The sequence below is a fragment of the Apodemus sylvaticus genome, chromosome 9 (genome assembly GCF_947179515.1).
Source record: "Apodemus sylvaticus chromosome 9, mApoSyl1.1, whole genome shotgun sequence".
In the NCBI taxonomy this organism is placed as follows: domain Eukaryota; kingdom Metazoa; phylum Chordata; class Mammalia; order Rodentia; family Muridae; genus Apodemus; species Apodemus sylvaticus.
Genome location: NC_067480.1, coordinates 38,121,280 through 38,141,376, shown reverse-complemented (window position 1 = coordinate 38,141,376; position 20,097 = coordinate 38,121,280). Strand labels below are relative to the sequence as shown.

At 44.7% G+C, this 20,097-nt stretch overlaps 1 protein-coding gene across 5 annotated transcripts in view; it reads right to left on the bottom strand.

Moving 5' to 3' along the window:
* The window catches only part of Nhej1 (non-homologous end joining factor 1), a 90,517-nt gene that overhangs the window by 8,376 nt on the left and 62,044 nt on the right, over window positions 1-20,097 (bottom strand). The window contains exon 6 of one of the 5 annotated variants that reach the window (XM_052192933.1): window positions 6,532-6,756. The exons of the other annotated variants lie outside the window; for them this stretch is intronic. Within the exon in view, the coding sequence (XP_052048893.1) occupies window positions 6,547-6,756 (210 nt within the window). The 3' untranslated portion in view covers window positions 6,532-6,546. Of the gene's footprint in view, window positions 1-6,531; window positions 6,757-20,097 lie in introns of those variants that run through there. 5 annotated transcript variants of the gene reach the window in all.

Below are 20,097 nucleotides of genomic sequence, written 5' to 3'. Positions count from 1 at the left end.
TGATAGAGTTCTCAACAGAGACCAAGGAAGGTATCACAAAGTACATTTCAAGAAACTCTAAACGGAAGTGAGAGAGTGATCCACGTGGTTGAGTTGTTTTCAGAACAGTCTAGTTTATGTCTATCACTCATCTTAATTATTATTATTATTATTATTATTAGAGCCTTTTTCTTTTTTCAAGTGTCTCAGTATGAATGGTGAACTAGGTGGTCTCACCGTATGAGAAGACGAGTGTGGCAGGTAAGTGGCAGGCTCCTGTGTTTATCTGAATGTGGTATGAAGTAGCAGAGGGTGAAATGCTCCACTTTACGCTCAGAAGGCTGGCCCTGAGTGAGATAGAGAAACAGGCCGCAGGGGCTGTGGATCAGGTGAGGGGAGCGCAGGCGGTGAGAACCTCCAGAAGGATGGTGTCTTAGGCAGGGTTTCTATTGCTGGGACAAAACCCCATGGGCAAAAAGCAAATTGGAGAGGAGGAAGGGTTTATTCACACTTACATTACTGAAGGAAGTCAGTAAAGAACTCAAGCAGGGCTGGAAACTAGAGGCAGGAGCTGAGGCAGGGGCCATGGAGGGTGCTGCTTACTGGCTTTCTTCCTATGGCTTGCTCAGCCTGCTTTCATGTAGAGTCAGGACCAGCAGCCCAGGATGGCAGCACCCACAATGGGCTGGGCCCTCCCCCATTGGTCACTAATTGAGGAAATGTCTTACAGCTAGATCTCATGGAGGCATTTCCTCAACTGAGGCAGTTTTTCTCTGATGATTCTAGCTCATGTCGAGTTGATACACAAAATCAGCCAGTATAGATGGCCAACACACCTTCAAGCTCATATACTGGGTGTCACATAAGAGGAGTCAGGCACAGGGTAGATGTCACAAAAGGAATGATCTAGAAATCTAAAATGAAATCTGTAAGTCATAGGAAGGCTGGGTCTGGGGCACAGCTAAGTGATAGGATGTTTGTCTAGCACAGTGAGGCCCTAGGGTTGATCCCCAGCAATGTATAAGGAAGGAGGAGGAGAAGAAGAGGAGGAGGAGGAAGAAGAGGAAGAGGAAGAGGAAGAGGAAGAAGAGGAGGAGGAAAAACAAGAAAAAGAAAACAAACCTGAGCTTCCACAAAACCCGATTCATATATTTACCTTGCCTTGGGGGAAGGGGAAGAAGAGCAGGTCAAGCGTGTGAACACTCACCACATGTGGAGTCAGCTACCAAGCCTCTCTTGTCTGGCCCTGCTCCTATGCCAAGCTAACTCAAGGCATGTGTGAAGGACAGCATATACAGAAGCCGGGTGTGCTTTTGTTAACTTACTTTGGCATCCCAAAGCACGTTCTCCAAACAATTTCGTGATTCATCAAGACACAGGTGAGGGAGAGAGCCAAGGGTCACCACCCCTACCACCACACCAATTCCCTGCTGTGTTAGCAGGTCTGAAAACCCCTATTCCCTCACCAGAAAAACAAGTGACCAACACCTACTTTGGGAGTACTAGTGCATGGACCTTGGGAGGTGATTAATTAATATTGTTTTTTCAGAAGAATTTTTAAAATTATGTGATACACCAACTCTTGTTGATTCCCAAATATTCCCTTTACCTTCCCACCTCTCAGAATCTGCTCAAGAGGCCAAGGCTTTACCCTCATTCCATTTGACCTTTGCAGGCTGGCAACAGAAACAAAAAATGTTCATTTGTAACTCTCTCCCATTTGTAACTCTCTCCTTGAAAGACATGACAGCAAGACCTCCCCTAGCTTGCCATAGTGTGCTCTCTCTCTCTCTCTCTCTCTCTCTCTCTCTCTCACACACACACACACACACACACACACACACACACACACAACTTAAATAATTTTTAAAGTATTAACAGAGTCCAGGCTACCTAGCAGTGTTTCAACTGAAAATGCTTTTTCATGACAACTGATATTTCTTGCTTCCTTTGTAACAAGGCTAGGAAAGGCTCTACTACATCACTTCATAAGGACATTTGGAAAGCAGAAATACACGCACTCTAGTCTGTCACCACTAGGACTCATGGTGAATCGGTTTGGGGTGGGATTAGTCTCTTGGTTGCTTGGCCTGTGAGAGGTCAACATAAAGAAGACAGAGAGAACAGTGACACAGTGCTGGGACCCAGGCTGCAGATGACAACTGCCCCATTCTGCTTCTTCACAGCCGTTCACCTGAATAAACAATTTCTGAGTTTTAGGCAAGACCTAACCATGACAGGATCTCCTGTTTTGTCCCTCACTGTCCGAACAGTCCCATATCAGATGAATATGACCAAAGCACCCCATATGATTTATGAAAATGCCACAATGAATGCCACTGTTTTATACAAATAATGGCCAATCGTGAAGGGAAAAAATTGAGTCCCCCTATCTGCTCGATGATGAGAAACCGTGGTGACTTGGGAAAAGCACACAGCATCCTAAGGGCACGCTGTCCTTTAAGGTCCACGTGGGAGATTAACAACACAGCTGACACTGCTCAGTGTTTGGTCTGACTTCGCTTTGTTTGGGTCTGTGCCTGTCACAAGGCCACCTCTGACCACTGTGCCCTCCCACTGCTGACCTCCACAGTGATCCTCTGTCTCACTTGTAGGCATCCACACTGTGCTGGGCTAGAGAGAAAAACAACTGAGCAATCTGGGCACAATCTTGTGTTTAGAGAGAGACCTTGCACATTAATTGTGGCTTAGGGATCTTGATGATTGTTTAACTTACAACCTACTTTGCACTTCTCCCTTTCTTTTACAGCGAGGAGGGAGAAGTGAGACGTGCTCGCAGTGATACGCGAAAATCCATCTAATCAACTGCCCCTCACTCTCGGAGGCCTCTGGGCATTTTTAACATCCGGTTCTCACCCACGCTGGAACACAAGGAAGAGATTAATGCCGTGAAGAGCTCACACAGTTCCAGAGAGACAGGTCAGGTCTAGTGTGTATTCAGATGGAAAAGAAGGGAGGTGTGGGGGAAGACTACACAGGAAAGGTTCAGGCGGAAGGCTGGAGCAGTGCTCCCAAGACTAAGAATTTTGTTGATTTGCTTTGATTTTTGGAATAAGCATCTCACTGGGCAGCTGGTCTTGAACTTGCTTGTGATCTTTTTGTGACTGTCACCACACCTGGCCAACTTTATGATACTGTGATGCTGGAGCACACATGATGGTGCTAAGCATATCCTCTCCCGTTGAGATTGTGCCCAGACTTCCCAGAGCTGTTTTTCTCTCTAGCCCAGCACAGTGTGGACGCTGCAAGTGAGAGAGGGGCTCACTGTGGAGGTCAGCAGCGGTAGGGCACACTGGTCAGCTGTCAAAAATAACTAACTTTTTAAATTAACCCAACAAACCTCCATATTTACCTTACCAACCAGGAGCCAGAATCATTCTTATTTCATATATGAAAAAACCAAAGGCCTGAAGGATTAATTGATACCCTCAATGTACAGCGGAATGAAAATGTAGAAGCTGCGGGGGGTGACCTTCAGAACCTTCCCTTGACTCACTAGGCAGAAGACCTCACAGGACCACCATGGACAAGTCCACTTCTCCCCTGAGAGGAGGCTGGTTCCTGTTCCTAGGTCCAGCAGCTACTAGGAAGTACCTCTAGCTCCCTTCTTAAGGCTCCAAATGACCCAAGCTGCAGAGAGAAGCAGCAGCAAAATGCCTTCTGGAGGAGCTGTGCTTAACCCCTCTTCAGTCTCCCAGGGCACCAGAAAATCACAAAATGACTGCTGCAAGGAGACGCTAGATCCTGACTTGCCTTTAGAAGGAAGCTCGGCCTCCCAGAGTCATTGCAGGAAGGCCTCAAAGAAAAATAATGGCAGAGGGAGTGGAAGTGGGGATGGTGGGGGTGGGGCAGCTGCTCTTATAAGAGCCCTTTGTGGTAGCTGCCTCTGAAAGGAGGTTTTGCTAGACAAGGTGGAACTTCTCAAGGTGACAAGCAAATGGCACAGACTGAGCTGTGACCCTCCACTCACTCCATAACCAACCCCCTTTCCTTTGGAGGGCCAGAGCCCAAACTGTCCCTGGAGCCCCACCCAGCCAAGCACAAACCACGGCTTTCTAGTCTGCACAGCAACTAATGAGTAGCAAAGGGGCTCGAGGGACCAAAGTGGTTTCCTGGGGGGATGAGTCCTCTGAGCCCAGTAGTGAGCGTGATCACAACTCCTGTTTCTTTTCTTTGCTCCCCACTCCTTTCTTTGCCCCAAACAAGCAGCTCCTGTCCCTCTGGCTCCAGGTGGCCTCGAAGGGGGACAGGCAGTCTCAGCATCAGGTTATCACATCTCTCAAATTCTGCCACCTCAACATCCCTTCCCAAATACAAATGAAACAATGTAGCAGAAAAGAGCTTCACATTTAACAACACACTGGCAGCTAGGCCTGGGCCACTGCCTGGGCCACTGGTGCTGTGCAGACTTCACTACTTTCCTGGTTTCGTGGAGATGAGAGGACCGTAGTCAGCAGGGCCTTCAGGTGCAAAGGTGAAGTGGAGGACCAGGAGTGTTCTCTGAAAGACCTCTGCCACCAGGGAGATTCTCTTTCACCCAAATTTCATGCCTGACAGCTGGGAACACAGCCTATGGCAGGTTCAAGGGCCTCCTGCCTTCATCTGCCTGGGGCTGCCTGCTCTCTGGAGGGTGACACACTGTCTTCTCTCTGAAAAATTCTGCTCCACTGAATGAGGTACCACTTTCCCAAACATACATATGCGCACACATATGCACACACACATGTACACACATACACATACATACACACACACATAACATGTTCATCAGGTACTGGAAAATATGTGAAATAACCTAAACTCTCACAATATTAGGACCAGCAAAATGGCTAAGCTAGCAAAAATGCCTTCCCTTGCAAGTCTGACAATTTGAGTTCAATCTCTAGAATCCACAGTGGACAAAGAGAACGGATTGCAGAGAGCTATCCTCTGATCTCTACGTGTGTGCTCCCCCACCCCTTCCCTCTCACACACAAACATCAGTAGTAAAAATTTTAGAAATCATTAAACTCTCAAATACTTTTTTATGGGAATAAAATGATGTGATCACTTTGAAAAATGATTTGTCAGTATCTACTAAATCTAAATATTCACATATTACCTGTGAGCCAACCATTCCAGTTCACTGTGCTCATTCAAAAACAAAGGGACAGACTGTGCACAGTCTCACAGTGAAATGAAAAGCCTGCCGTGTACACAATGGGCAAACGTCAGAAGCAGACAAAATGAATGCATGTGAGATGGCAGCAGCTGCAAAGACTTTAAAACAGGCAAACTTAGTGATTACATACGTGGGAAGTCAGGGCACTGCTCGCCGTTCTGAGGTAGGAGGTGAGAACTTCTGAGAACTAAAATGTTCTCATTCTTTCTATTTATTTTTATTTTATACGTATGACTATGTCTGTGCCACATGTGTGCAGTCCCCTCAGAGGCACAGAAGAGGGTGTCAGAGCTCCTGGGACTGGAGCTCTACATGGTTGTGAACCACCATGTGGGTGCTGAGAATTGAACGTGGGTCATCTGGAAGAGACACCAGTTTTCCTAACTGCTGAGCCATCTCTCCAGCTCCCAAATTTTTAATTTTTGATTTGGGTGCTGGTTACACAGCTGTACATTTTACAGTTCTCCAATTTAGATGCTTATTGACATTTTTAAAAATAAGCAACCTATACGTTAAGTGGGTTTCTTGTTGTTTTGAGACAGGATCCTACTATGTAGACCTGACACGCCTGGAGCTTTAAACATACACCAGGCTACCTTCCAGCTCACGAGGCTACACCAAGCCAGACAACCTAAGCCAGACAACCTAAGCCAGACAACCTAAGTTTGATTTCTGGGACCCATATAATGGAAGGAGCTACTGCTCTGCCTCATTAAGACATGTATTACCATCAAGCCACATCTTATATTTTGATTCAAAATATTTATTAATAAGAGAAAAAACACCCTGAAAGCAAATGATTCCTCAAAGAGGTAACTATAGATTATTCTATGACTTAAATGTTGAAAGTTGAAAACATGATCACATGGTAATGTGTACATTTTAGAGGATGTGGATTGGATGTGGGTTTTCACTAGAGGGTAAAGCTCCGGGTTCAAACCTCAGCACCACAAAAACTATACACAAATATTCACTGCAGCATTGTTCATGATAGTCGAAAAGTGGGGAGAACTCAAACGCCCATTACAGATGAATGAACAAACAGAACTATGGCATATCTGGGCTGGTGAGAGAGCTCAGTGGTAAAGGTGCTTACCACAAGCCAGCTTGGTGACCCGAGAGCAGTCATCAGAGCCCACATCACAGCATGGTGTCCTTGCCTCCCTACCCCCCAAATCATGTCCACATACATACATGCAATAATAATAATTTTATATATATATATATATATATATATATATATATATATATATATATACACATAAAAAATTTTTTTTTAAAGAGGCCAACAAGGCAGTCAACCTAAGTTTGATTTCTGGGACCCACATAGTGGAAGGAGCCAACTGCTGCCTCCTGCATGCTGTCCTCTGGCCTCCACATGCTTGTTACAGCACCCTATACACAGACAAATAAATCATAGTTAAAAACAGCCCCCCACCCCGGATCCTTCTTAGTAACTTGCCTTGAGGAACCAATTGAAGGTTGACCTTAATGTGCTGGAAAATAAACCTCTTGCTTTTGCATCGATTTGTGTCTAGGTGTCTCACTCCAGGACATCTTGAAGTATGTCTCTGTACCACATACATGACTAGTACCTGCAGAGGCCAAAGGAGGGTGTCAGATTCCAGGAACGTCCCCATGTTAACGTTAACGACTCCATGATAATCAGACAGCTCCAGTCCAGGAAGTGAAGGTGTGGCTAATGTCTTAACAGAATGACAGCTTCACTTTAGCCTGAACTGGCCTTTTCAGGATGGGTAGAAGCCTACCCTACAAAGGAGACTGCCAACATAGTGGCAAAGGAGCTTCTGGAAGGCATCATACCCAGGTGAAGAAGTCTGGATTAAGAGATATAACCACAAGACTCTGGAACTGCACTGGAAAGGACCCCACACTGGGATCATGACCACACAGGCTGTTAAGGAGGAGGGGATCAGGATGTGAATACACCACTCCCATGTTAAGCCTGCCAGGAGAGAGAAGATCCAGCAGTTGATGTCCCAGCAGAGGAGACTTCCAGGGTCTCCACATGCCCTGTCAATCTGCTGATCCTGGGACTCCAACGCTCCTGATCCTACCTGTTGGCTGCTTGTGTTTTGCTGCACCAGCCACTAGGCCCCAACTATCTGGGTACCCCCAGGGGGTGATATAACAACCTTATCATCAAGTTCATAGTGGCTGGCAAGATTGGACTGCTGGTTCTTAACTCCTCTGTCCCCAGACACAGAACACAGAACTGTTGGTTACCAGGCAGGGACTCTGCACTGGAAACAAGGTAACCCCAGCCTATTCCCACCTCTGAAACCCCTACTGTTGCAGGATATATGCTGCCCCCAGAGAATACTTGGTGGGCTTGTATCTCAGGGATTATCACATGCATTTATGGTCTGGTTGTTTTTGTTTTTTGTTTTTTGTTTTTTTTTGTTTTTTTTTTTTTTTCGAGACAGGGTTTCTCTGTATAGCCCTGGCTGTCCCCGAACTCAGAAATCCACCTGCCTCTGCCTCCTAAGTGCTGGGATTATAGGCATGCACCACCACTGCCCAGCTTATGGTCTGGTTGTAAATATGACTGAGGATTTTTGTACCCAGAGTGACTTATTACTCTGGGGAAGATGTCATCAACTAGCTAGCACCTCCAAACAATCAGGCTAAAAGGGTGGCCATTTCCACTGTGTTACTAGGTGACACATCTTTGACATATAGAGCTGCTAGTGTAGGGGCCTCAGAAACATCTCAAAGATTCAAATGACCCATTATTGAAACAGTGGAATGAGAAGGCTAGGCTGATTCCAAACAGGTTTCAAATGAACAGTTAAGGAGACTAGGCCTAAAACCCCAGGCTTCTGGCAGCTGGTCAGAAACTGCCCCACCACCTGGCCTGAGGCAAGGACAATGGGCCAAGCAGTTTCCAGCTAGGCCCTAGCCTCAGTAATGGAATGTCCTTAGAGCTAGCCCACCTACCCCAGGATTCCTCAGCAACAGTTTCCATGGTTTCCAGCCCCCCACCCCAGTAATGGAATGTCCTTAGAAACAGAGTTAAAACAAAGTCTACCCACCCTGGGTAAAACCCACCCTGAATAAAACACTTGTTGTGTTTACATACTTAAATAATAATAATAAAAAAAAAAACATCCCCATGCTGAGTGTGGTGGTAGATACATTTAAACCAACACTCAGGAGGCAGAGATCGGCAGATCTGTAAATTCCAGGCCAACCTGGTCTACACATCAAGTTTCAGGAGACCCAGAGCTACAGGGAGACCATGTCTCAAACAAACAAACAAAATAACCCTCAAATATGTTATATATCCATAGACTTGTGTATTGTTTTTCCATAGCAAGGCATGAAGTACTGATACTTGCTTCAATACATGAACCTTGGAAGCACAATGCTAAATGAAAGAAACCAAGCACACAAAAGGGTTCACTCATACGAAATACTCAGAATGGATACATTCCCCCAAACAGAGTAGCTCGGTGAATCCTAGGTGCAGGGGCGGGGGAGGTGTTGGGGGAGGGTGACTAGAGAATAATGCAAATGCATGTGGGATTTCTCCGAGGATGATGAGAACAGATATCAGTTACAACTGCATAATCATGTGGCTATGTTTAAATTACTGAATGCTATACACTTATTTTTTGATTTATTTTATCTATATGAATGTTTTCTCTGAATATATGTTTGTGTTTACTTAGCTAGCTAGCAAGCCCCCACAACACTGGGATCACAGGCATGTGCTACCACACTTGGCTTTTTCATGTAGGTTGCTAGAGACAGAATTCAGGTTCTTGTGTTGGTGTGGCAAGCACTTTACCAGCTGAGCCATCTCCCCAGCCCAGAGACCTGGACAGCCTTTAAGGGGCTTCAACACAGTCAGCAGCACAGGTACCCAGTGCCTGAGCAACTGGAGTCAGCATGGAATTGAATCAAGGAAATCCTCAGAATCTAGAATCAAGCAGACCTAGTTTTGAATTAATCCATTACCTACATACTTGCTCTATTATCTCAGACAAGAAACTTAATTTTTTATGCTTCAACTTTCATACAATAAAATTAGTAAAATAAAGGCTGGGGATGCTGCTTAGAGGTGCAGTGGCTGACTAGCACGTGTGAAGCCTTAGATTTAACCCCCCCACACACAAAGTCCTTATCCATGTGGACTGTCACAATGATTGTCAAATGAGATGATGTAAGTGATGTATTAATTCTGCTTCCTCGAGAGTTCCAAACACTCTCAATTACTTGAAGACAACCAGGAAAGATACTTAGTTTTAGCACAACAGTAGTTTCTACAGTCAAACAGTACATTTAAATCTATAGGTCCATGACTTCATCTGTCTAAACCTTTGTTTCTCCACCTGTGTAAAGGGAACACAGTACTCACTGCAGTGCCCAACACCTAGGAAGCGTACAATAAGTACCAACTGTCACTATACCAGTCAATAAAGAAGATTATTGCATAGGCAGCCACAAGCTGCCCTGGGTTGAAGCAAGCGTCACTGCCCTCAAGAAGCTCACAGCCTGGCTAGGGACTCAGACGCATAAACAACCGATTGTTCTTAGGTCAGCCACACAGTGCAGCCTTTGATTCAGTCAATAGCAGCAGATCTGGGCATCGCGGAACAAAGCTGGGTATGTAAGGAACACTGTGGGGAGGGGGCAGTGCTGAATGGACCCTTCTTTTCCCACAAATTGCCTATGAAAGTCTAGATAACCAGCCATGCAGACTTCCTCCTCAGGGTTACTCCTACTAGATGATCAGGGTCTGGAGGATGCCTCTTCCTATCTGTCCCCCTGGGCTGGCACAGTGGCTGGGACCTCCCATCACTCAGATCACTAGTTACATCATCTGTAGCATCTGATTTTGGAGCATTCTGAGCTTCTCCTCAAAACCCCTGTAACATTTTTCATTACGGAGATTTTGTTGTCTCTGTTTTTGAAACAAAGTCACACATTCAGACTGGCCTAAGACCCTCAATCCTCTTCCTCAGCCTGAGTTCTGAGATTCTAGGAGAATATACCACTGTGCCAAGCCTGAATTATCAACTGTTCAAAGATTTCCAATCCCTCCCCTAGGCTCTGAGGTTCTGGTATCTGGGAACCATTCATTCAGCTAGTGTGTGCTGAGTACCTACTATGTGCCAGGCCCTGAAGTAGGTGCTTGAAGTTCAGATGGGAGCATAGATATGGGCACTGTGCTCATAGAACTTATGGTCTATACTTACAAAAAAAAAAGTTTTGAGATGGATATTTATCCCAGTCTGGCTAAGACCCCTATTCTGACTGGCCTACTTGGATATGGGTTCTTGACTATTAATTTAAATTTTAAAACAGCAAGAAGCTAGAACACAGTGCTGGAGGAACACAGTGCCTCCTCCTGCATCCCTGAATAGTCATGCCATTGTTCAAAAGCATCCTAGGGCATACAGCACTACAACAGAGACATTTCCAAAAGCTCTCCCTTTACAAAACCTTTAATCCCAGCACTTGTGAGACAGGGGAAGAAAGAAAGAAAGAGGGGGAGAGGGAGGGAGGGAAAGAGAGGGGGGAGAAAGGGAAGGGAAGGGAAGGGAAGGGAAGGGAAGGAAGGGAAGGAGAGAGGGAGAGCCACTGGCTGGGTAAGCACCGTTGCTGAGCCAGGCTGTTCTAGGTCTGAAGAAGTGAATAAAAGTCCATGTATTTAGTAAATCTGCTGAGTTCCGTGAAGTGATACAGGTCCTTAGATCATATAGCCCACTTCGAGAGAAGAGCAGAAAGCCCATAGGCTTGGTCAACTCTGTCAGGGATTTCTCTTGCCCCACCACCAGCTCCCTACCTGCATCAGAACGGATGCAGCAGGATGGCATCTGGTGGTTCTGAAGGAGAGCAGGAGAGCAGGATCCAGGAATGCCCATGAACTCTGAAGAGCATACTAGCTTGAATAGAGGAAGGAAATCCACAGGAACCAGCCAACTAATAGTTGTGGTCCAAATTACTGCTGTCAGTGAGCTACTAGAAATACTGATGCAACTGCAGGCAAGCTGACAAGGAGGCCTCATGTGGGGAGCAATGTTTTGCAAGTAATCTATATTAGCTTGTCCTGGGGAAATGAGATCTTTTTTTTCCATACTAGGAATTGAACCCAGGGTATCATGCATTTGAGCCAAGCACTCTACCTAGTTGAGGAAATGAAATTCTCTGGAAATCTCTTCATTCCAGTTCCAGATTCAGCCCTAGGTTAGGAGAATTCGTGTCCTTAGCATTAATCTCTGCTGACCTTTGGGAATGTAGTAGGCATTATGTTGTTCTAGTGTAAGAATTTTGCAATTTTAGATCAACATTCTAAGTGTACCTATTGCAGATGTATCTTGGAATAACCTCTAATTTGAAGAGGAACAGATATGGAAGAATAGTAGCTGGGATCAATATCCTGGTGATTCAGTGTTACTAGACCATCTAGTGGTCCTGGAGGCACACACACATTATATATGGTAAGAAAATACAGGAATTGGAATAGTAAAGTGTGATGCTGAATGGAGTGTGTGTGTGTGTGTGTGTGTGTGTGTGTGTGTCTGTGTGTGTATGATGTGGGAACATGCGTGCTATAGCATACATGTGGAGGTTAGAAGACACTTTTTGTGGAGTCAGTTATCTCCTTCCATTTTTATGTGAGTTCCAGAGACTGAATGCAGGTGCCAGGCTTGTGTAGCACACACCTTTGTCCACTGAGCCATCTTGTCCTTCTTTATCACATTAATATGCTACTAATACCACCAAATAGTATTACTCTGGATACATACTGATCATCTGTACTTTGTTACTTGGTTCCTTCAATGACGACAGCACACATTTTTTTGGTTAATGGTACAATATGACCAACAAAGGGAACTTTTTAACAAATGTAATGACCACAGAGTTAACAGGGTGACCAGCTCAGCCATGCTCTCCCTTGAAGTTAGGCAAGAGGGTGTGTACCTATAATTCCAGTACTCATGACGTTGCTGACACAGGAAGCCTGAAAGTTCAAGGTTAGCCAAAGCTACACATAGTGAGATATTCTCTCCTAAAAGAAAAGTTCTGGAGAGATGGCTCGGCAGGTAAGAACACTGCAGAACAGGTTGGGTCCTGGCAAACATATCAGGTGGCTCACAGACACCCACAACTCCAGTTCTAGGAAATCCAATATTCTCTTCTACTTACTTAGGCACTTGCATGTACTTAGTGTATGTGCACACACCATGTATATGTAATATATTTTTAGTATATGTATAATTAAATCAAAATATTAAGTTGACTAATTGCTTAAAATTAATTGTAGAAAGACTATTTTAAATATTTGTATTCCTATGTGTTTATAACATATATGTTTATACAGATTGTATAATAGAACAACAACCCTTATCCAAGTGCTTGACAGTGAGAGTGTTTTGAATTTCAGATTTTAGAATATTTGTATATGAATAATAAGATACTTTGACAATACAGTAAACATTATTTTTAATTTTATTGTTATTTTTATTTTTTGGTTTTGGGGACAAGGTTTCTCTGTGGAGCTCTTACTATGCTAGAACTTGCTCTGTAGAGAAGGCTGGCCTCAAACTCAAAGATCTACCTGCCTTCCAAATGCTGGGATTAAGGGCATGTGCTATCACTGCCCAATGATGAAATGTTTTATGTTTTATATACACCTCACATGCACTTACTGATAACAATTTATTTAATATTTTTAGTGAACATACATTTTGTCTGTGACCCATCACATGAGGTCAGTGTGAAATTTCCCAGGTGTTATGTCAGCACTCAAAAAGTTTCAGATACAACATTACATACTTTTGTCTTAAGACATGGAAAAATCAAGCAAGCACTGATCACACACACATACACACACACACACACACACTGGTTAGCTCTCACAGGTGCTATGAAGGCTCCAGGGAGCCATCAACCATCTTACCCAGATGTGAATTCTGTGAACTAAGAGAACAGCTGCTGGCAAGACAAGCCTGTGGGTGCACTAATGGCATGGTGGTATAAAGGTAACCAATCACTTTCTAGTTGGATTTAGAGCCCTCCCCACAGGACAAAATTTATGCCTAGTTCTATAAATATGGCAAAGAACCAATAACTTGGAAGTCACAGGCTCCAAGGGTGAACCTGCTACCACTATTCTGCTAAGTGGACAAAGTATTAAACTGTTCTCTAATTCATATCTCTAGCCCGTGGGTTAGTGAAGCTCTCAGACTTCACTGCAAAAGCTGCTTTGTGCAGTGGATAGTGGCTAACTCAGAAACCTACAACTGATCAAGTGCAGAGATCAAGTCTCTGTGGAACGTTCTCACCCCTCCCTTAAGGCTCATGGACCATCATGGAAAACGGGGTAAGAAGACCTTAAGACCCAGAAGTCAGAAGGTATCAGAGTGAACAGTGCCTTCTGGACATTACCGGATTGCTCATGAACACACAGCAGCTATGGGAACCTGCATAAGATCAAGCCAGTATAAGATCAGCATTCAATGAACAAGACCAACATTCCAGTTCAGAGTGAGAAGGGGCTCATGAGCCCCTACTGCTAACTGAAGAACTATTGTCAGCTAATAGCTTTTAGGGGAAGGAGAGCCATTTTCTTTAAGAGTATTGCCTCTGGGGCTAGAGAGATGGTTCAGTGGTTAAGAGCACTGACAACTCTTCTGAAGGTCCTGAGTTCAAATCCCAGCAACCACGTGGTAGCTCACATCCATCCATAATGAGATCTACTAAAGATATTATATATATATATATATATAAGTTTCTGGTCTGGTAACCAAGCTTGGTAGTGAACGTTTGTAATTCCAACACTTAGGAGGTGAAAGCAAAAGGATCAGAAGCTCAAGGCCATCCTGGGCTACATATTAAGATCAAGATCATCCTAGGCTACATATTAAGATCAAGGTCATCCTGGGCTACATATTAAGATCAAGGTCATCCTGGGCTACATATTAAGATCAAGGTCATCCTGGGCTACATATTAAGCTCAAGGTCATCCCAGGCTATATATTAAGCTCATAGCCAGCCATTCCAGACTGTCTTAAAACAAACAAGTTTTGGTATTGGAACATTTCATAGTTTGAATGCTGGATTAAAGTTGGTTTGTATTAATACCGGATTGGATTATAAAGCGTTATTATTTCAGAGTGTAAATGTTCTCCATTACACAGAACCATGGCTGCTGAGTTCCATAAACTTTCTGCAGAAGACACTAATGACAGCAAGTGCTTCTAAGACAGAGAGAAATCTGTCTTATGTCTGTCTACATGGAGAAACATGGAGCTCACAGGAGCCAGACAAATGGAGGGGCATGAATCATCATGGATGAAGTCACATATCTGAAACATCTATCTCCAGTTTCAGGAAGCAAGGGGAAGAGGGATAAAGGAAGGCCAGAAGAAACCAAAGCTGTTCTATCTTACTGAGGAAGGAAAAGCTGAGGAAGAAAAGCCATGCCCTGAATACATTGTTAAAAATGTAATATAGGATGGTCAATGCTTAACCCATCGCCAGATGATGTAGGCCTGCAGGCACTTCTGGGAAAAAGGGAACAGGACCCTCAAGGTTTCTCCAGCTGGAATTCTGTTGTGTTTATTCAATATATTCAGTCCCTAGGGGAAAGTGTAGGTATTTATAGAGTGCCCAGGAAAAGATATATTATAGGAAGGAAAACAAAGTGAAGAATAAATGATGTTCAGGCGCATGCTACTTAAGATGGGGACACATTCTGAGAAGTACGTTGTTAGGTGTTCCACTGTTGTGAGAATACCATAGTGTACTTACATAAACTGAGGTGGCAACAATGCTATCAGTAATATAATCTTAGGGAACCATCATTATAAACATGGCCCATTGTTGACTATTAGTCATGCAGAGAGCATGACTGATTATTCTTCAGTTCAGAACTCAACTCAGAACAGGAATATGGTACTATGGGGGGGACGGTAGACAGGAATATGGTACTATGGGGGACAGTAGACAGGAATATGGTACTATGGGGGACAGTAGACAGGCTCTAGGAGCAAAGGCTAGGGAAAGAGAGACGTAAGACTCTGCAGAGGAGCCAAGATGGACCAGATCAGAAGAAAATGCCAAATAATGTGACCAATCGGAGAGCAGAGTGACTTCCAGAGGCTTCTGGTCTTTTAGTCCAGACTTTCTGCATCTCTGTCCTTACTCCTGGAAACAACCAGGTATCCTAAGGGCCTAAGTCAGTTCTGATTTTGTATAGTGCATCTCATATTCTTTTGGATACAGGCTTGTTACTTAATGTAGCATTTCCTAAAAGCTAAACTCTTCACTTCCCTGCAGTAAACCATGGCTTGTAAGTGTACAATTTTGTGATTTGTTAATGTCCCATCCTCAAACTTGGAGGCGAAAGCAGGCAGTCTGACACCAGGCTGACCCTAAGCAACAGAGCTGCTCCCTCAGGGTTCATCTTCAGGTGAGGGACTGAAGGGAGAACACAATCTAGGCTCTGGTTACAGGGTATCTAGAACACCTGCTCTTAATAAAACACTCCTGTCAAGGCTGTAGCCCACAACCCACTAAAGCTGAAGGGCGGGTGAGACAGGCATTTAATGCCCTCTGATTCTACCCCAGGGAATAATCACCCCACACTCCACCCCAAAAGCTACTAGCTAGTGGAGAAGAGCACCAAATGACTCAGAAAATGCTGCTACCTCAGTGAGAGGAACTGTACCAAACTCTCCCAGATAAGGGAGAAGGGTAAGAGAAAACTTGGCCAGTGAGCTTTCTTCCCACCTCCAATGGGCTTAACTGCCGACCAAGTCAGCTTCTGTAAGATGTATGAAAGACCAGGGAAAAGAATGCGAAAGGGGCCATCATACAAAGTACGGACTTTTGCAAGAAGCTGAGGCTGTCGGTTCGTGGTGGTGTGCTTGCCCAGCACGTGTGGTGCCTTGGACTCCTGTGTGTCTGTGTGTGTGTGTGTGTGTGTGTGTGTGTGTCTGAGAGAGAGAGAGAGAGAGAGAGAGAGAGAGAGAGAGAGAGAGAGAGAGAGAGAGAGAGAGAGAGAAATAGATAATAGATAATCAAGTATGGGAGGGGTTTCTTCTCCTTTTTTTTTTTTTTAATGAGAGACCTAAGCAGTGGGTAGAGCTCTGGCCCAAGATGCCAGGCTTCATTTGAACATGATTCCGAGGGGCAATCCATTATTTGCTCCCAGTACTTCTAACTACTGAGGTCTCATTTCCTGTTCCCTTTCAATTGCTCTTCCTTCCTTCCCCCCCCCCCTCTCTCTCTCCCCTTCACCTCCTCGTCTTGCTGTGTGCTTCTAGATGACTGTCTCAGGGTTTTCCTGCTGGGAACAGACACCACAGCCAAGGCAACTCTTACAAGGACAACATTTAATCGGGACTGGCTTACAGGTTCAGAGGTTCAGTCCATTATCATCAAGGCAGGAACATGGCAGCATCCAGGCAGGCATAGTGCAGGAGGAGCTGAGAGTTCTACATCTTCATCTGAAGGCTGCTAGCAGAATACTGGCTTCCAGGCAGCTAGGATGAGGGTCTTACAACCAAAACTTTTGACAGTTACCAGTCTTCATCTCTGCTAACTCCTAGTACCCAAGCCTGCCCTGGCTCAGGATAGTCCTCAAATTGAAATGAGAAATGATTCCCAAATGATGGTGCCGATAGAGCAGGGATTGGTTTCTCAATCAAGGTGGGCAGTGTGATAAAGGACAGTTAGAGGGCTAAGGGCCGACGCCAAGGTACTCACTGAAAAGTATTCTCAGCAACCAGGACCACACAGAGGAACCTTGTCTCCCTGTCTCAAAAACAATATTTCAGTGATGTAGTAAGGAGAAGAGTGGATAAAGAGCTGAGGGAAGCAATAATGCACCATGTATCAGAGAGATGGCATCAGACCTAAGACCAGGTAGAGAGGCTGCAAAATCTGGCAAACTGAACCAGTGAGGTTGCTCAACACTTGCCCACAACCTGATGGCCTGAGTGTGGTCTCCTGAACTCACATGGTGGAAGGAGAAAATGGATTCCTGTCATTTTCTGATCTCCACACTTGCATGGCACATGCACACAAACAACAAAAAAGCCAAGCCAGTAAAATAGGCAAAGCAAAGGAGCTCAAAAACCAAGATGTAGACTGAGGAAAAACAGAGCCAGAATTCAGGAAGCTTAAGACTCTGCAAGCTAAAGGGCCTGAGCTCACATCCTTGGAACCCACATTAAAAACAGGAGTGGCCCCAAGCCTGTAACTCCAACACTGGGTAGAGATGAAGATATGGAAGGATCCTTAGAGTTTGCTGGCACACACATGTATGTATATGTGCAAATGCAGGCACACACATATGCACGCACTCATACACATGAAGTGGTATGAAGAGATATAAACATTTAAATGATCATTTTAGGTTCGACTTAGAAGAGATGGAAGGAGCAAGGCTGAATGTCTAGAGACCAGCAAGGCGGTCACTGTGGGGCCGCAGCTGCCCAGTGAGCAAGCCTAGGGGTGGGGTAAGTGAACCTCAGATGCAGTGTAGAGTCAGAGGCAGATTCTGAATTTAATTTTGTTTTTTTTTGTTGTTGTTGTTGTTTTGGTTTTTTTTTTTTGTTTTGTTTTTGTTTTTTTTTTTTGATTTTGGTTTTTTCGAGACGGAGTTTCTCTGTGTAGCCCTGGCTGTCCTGGAACTCACTCTGTAGACCAGGCTGGCCTCGAACTCAGAAATTCACCTGCCTCTGCCTCCCAGAGTGCTGGGATTACAGGCGTGCGCCACCACCGCCCGGCTCTGAATTTAATTTTGAAAGACGAGCTATCTTCTCTTCTCGTCTTCCAAATCTTCTGAGATAAGCCAAACATGCCTCCAGAATTTCTAACCTGAGCAACTGGAAGGAGGAAGTCGCTGCCAGCTGAAGAGGTTTTGGCTACAGCAGGCTTGAGATGTCAAGGGGAGGAACTGGGAGTTGAGTCTGAACAGGTGAACTTGACATAATGAGTCCGCCAAGTGGAAATGGCTCAGCAGTTATCCACGCAGGCTGGGGCCTGGGGAAAAGAACTGCGTGGAAACAGAGACATAAAGATGATGTATGAAGCCACGAGACTGAACAGGATCACTACCAGAATAGAAAAGCCACGGCCTGAGCAGGCCTGATGTGGTGCAGAAGACAGAGGATGAGCAAAGGCTATTTTAAAAAAGCCACTGATGGGCTGGTGAGATGGCTCAGTGGGTAAAAGCACTTGGCACTGAACTCCATGAGCTGAGTTAAATCCCACAGAAAGTCAAGTCAGAAAAGTATACAACTCTGCAACTAACTAAAGAAATGGGTCAAGAGAGACTGGTGACCACCTGCACTGAGTTCTGCTTGTACACCAAAGAGGTTGAGAAATGAGAAACATTTACTGGATTTTGCAATGAGAAAATCAGTAGGAATAATTTCAGTGAAATAATAGCAGCCAAAACCCACTGCCCTAATCTTAATTAAAACCAGGACCAGAACACAGTGAAAAGGGCAGTTTTTACTAAGAGTTTTACAGCACAAGGTGGCAAAGGAGGAGAGTGGGCAGAGTGGGATAACAAGATTTTCCTGTGTGTCGGGGGCAGGGTCTTAGATAGATCAGGCTAGCCTCAAATCTCCTATTCAGCCATGGGTGATCTTGAACTTCTGATATTCCTGCCTCAAGTACTGGGATATCAAGTGTGAGCCACCATGCCTTACAAATAAGACTTTTAAGATGGAAAAAGAATAGCACATTTCATAAACTTACAGAAAACAAAAAGCCTGGGAGAAGAGAATTCTTGAAGCTTGTTTCCTTGGTAGGGGCAGGAAGTAGTCAGAAGCCTAGTGCAAAAACATGGCGGCTCTTAGCCTAGGACTTGCTAACTTACCCAGACAAGTGAGTACAAAGGTAGTGTCTGGAGGTACACAGGCTGACAAGAAGCAGAAGTGAAGTTTTGTTTCTGCAAGAGCTAATTTCTGAGTGATTTTCCTCACTACCACCAATGCCACCATCTCCAGCAAAGTAGGAAGCAAGGACAAGGGACAAGAGAAGAGTAGTCATCTGGGATGATGGGAGAGCAAGTGGCTCAGGGCAATAGTTACCCAGCAGGATTAAGAATACATTACTCAAGAATTTAAATAAGCTGGGCAGTGCTGGTGCAACACCTTTAATCCCAGTGATTGAGGAGGCAGAGGCAGGAGAATCTCTAGGTTCAAGGCCAGCCTGGATTACAGAGAGGGTTCCAGGAAAGCCAGTGCTATACAGAAAAAAACTGTCTTGAAAAACTAAAAAGGAAAGAAGGAAGGAAGGAAGGAAGGAAGGAAGGAAGGAAGGAAGGAAGGAAGGAAGGAAGGAAGGAAGGAAGGAAGGGTTAAACATAAACCCAGTAAGCATGTTTTGTTTTGCTCGGATTGCACACACTGCTGTATATGCAGGTATGAAGGAGGTAGAAATACAGTTGAATTATACACCAGAGACAAGCAATAGAATCAAGAGTGTATGTGAGAGGGGAGTTATAATGATTGACTGTGGAAGTTAGAAAAGTGAGAAGGAAAGCCTTCAAGGAGTCAGGACAATAAAAGGAAGAGAACACCCACAGACTACAATAGTCCCCAAGACTGAAGAAATGCTGAGTCAGGGTAGACGAATGGAAAAACAGATGGAGAAGGTAGTTGAATGTAGGATGTGCAGAGTGGATGTCTCAGGTATTGAGTAGTGATGACTAGGCTCACAGTGGACTCCAGAGCAGGGCTGCTTACTGGTGACATCAATGACACTTAAGGCTGTCTTATGGACCCTAAGATGTTGAGTGGTGTCCCTGGAGTCTAACCACTACCCCAATGTCAGGAGCACCTCCTAAGTAAAGAGGACTAAAATTGCCACAAGTGCTACTAAGTAATCTCTAAAGTCAAAACATCCCATCTCTAGAACCACTGCTCTAGAGAATGCCCAGG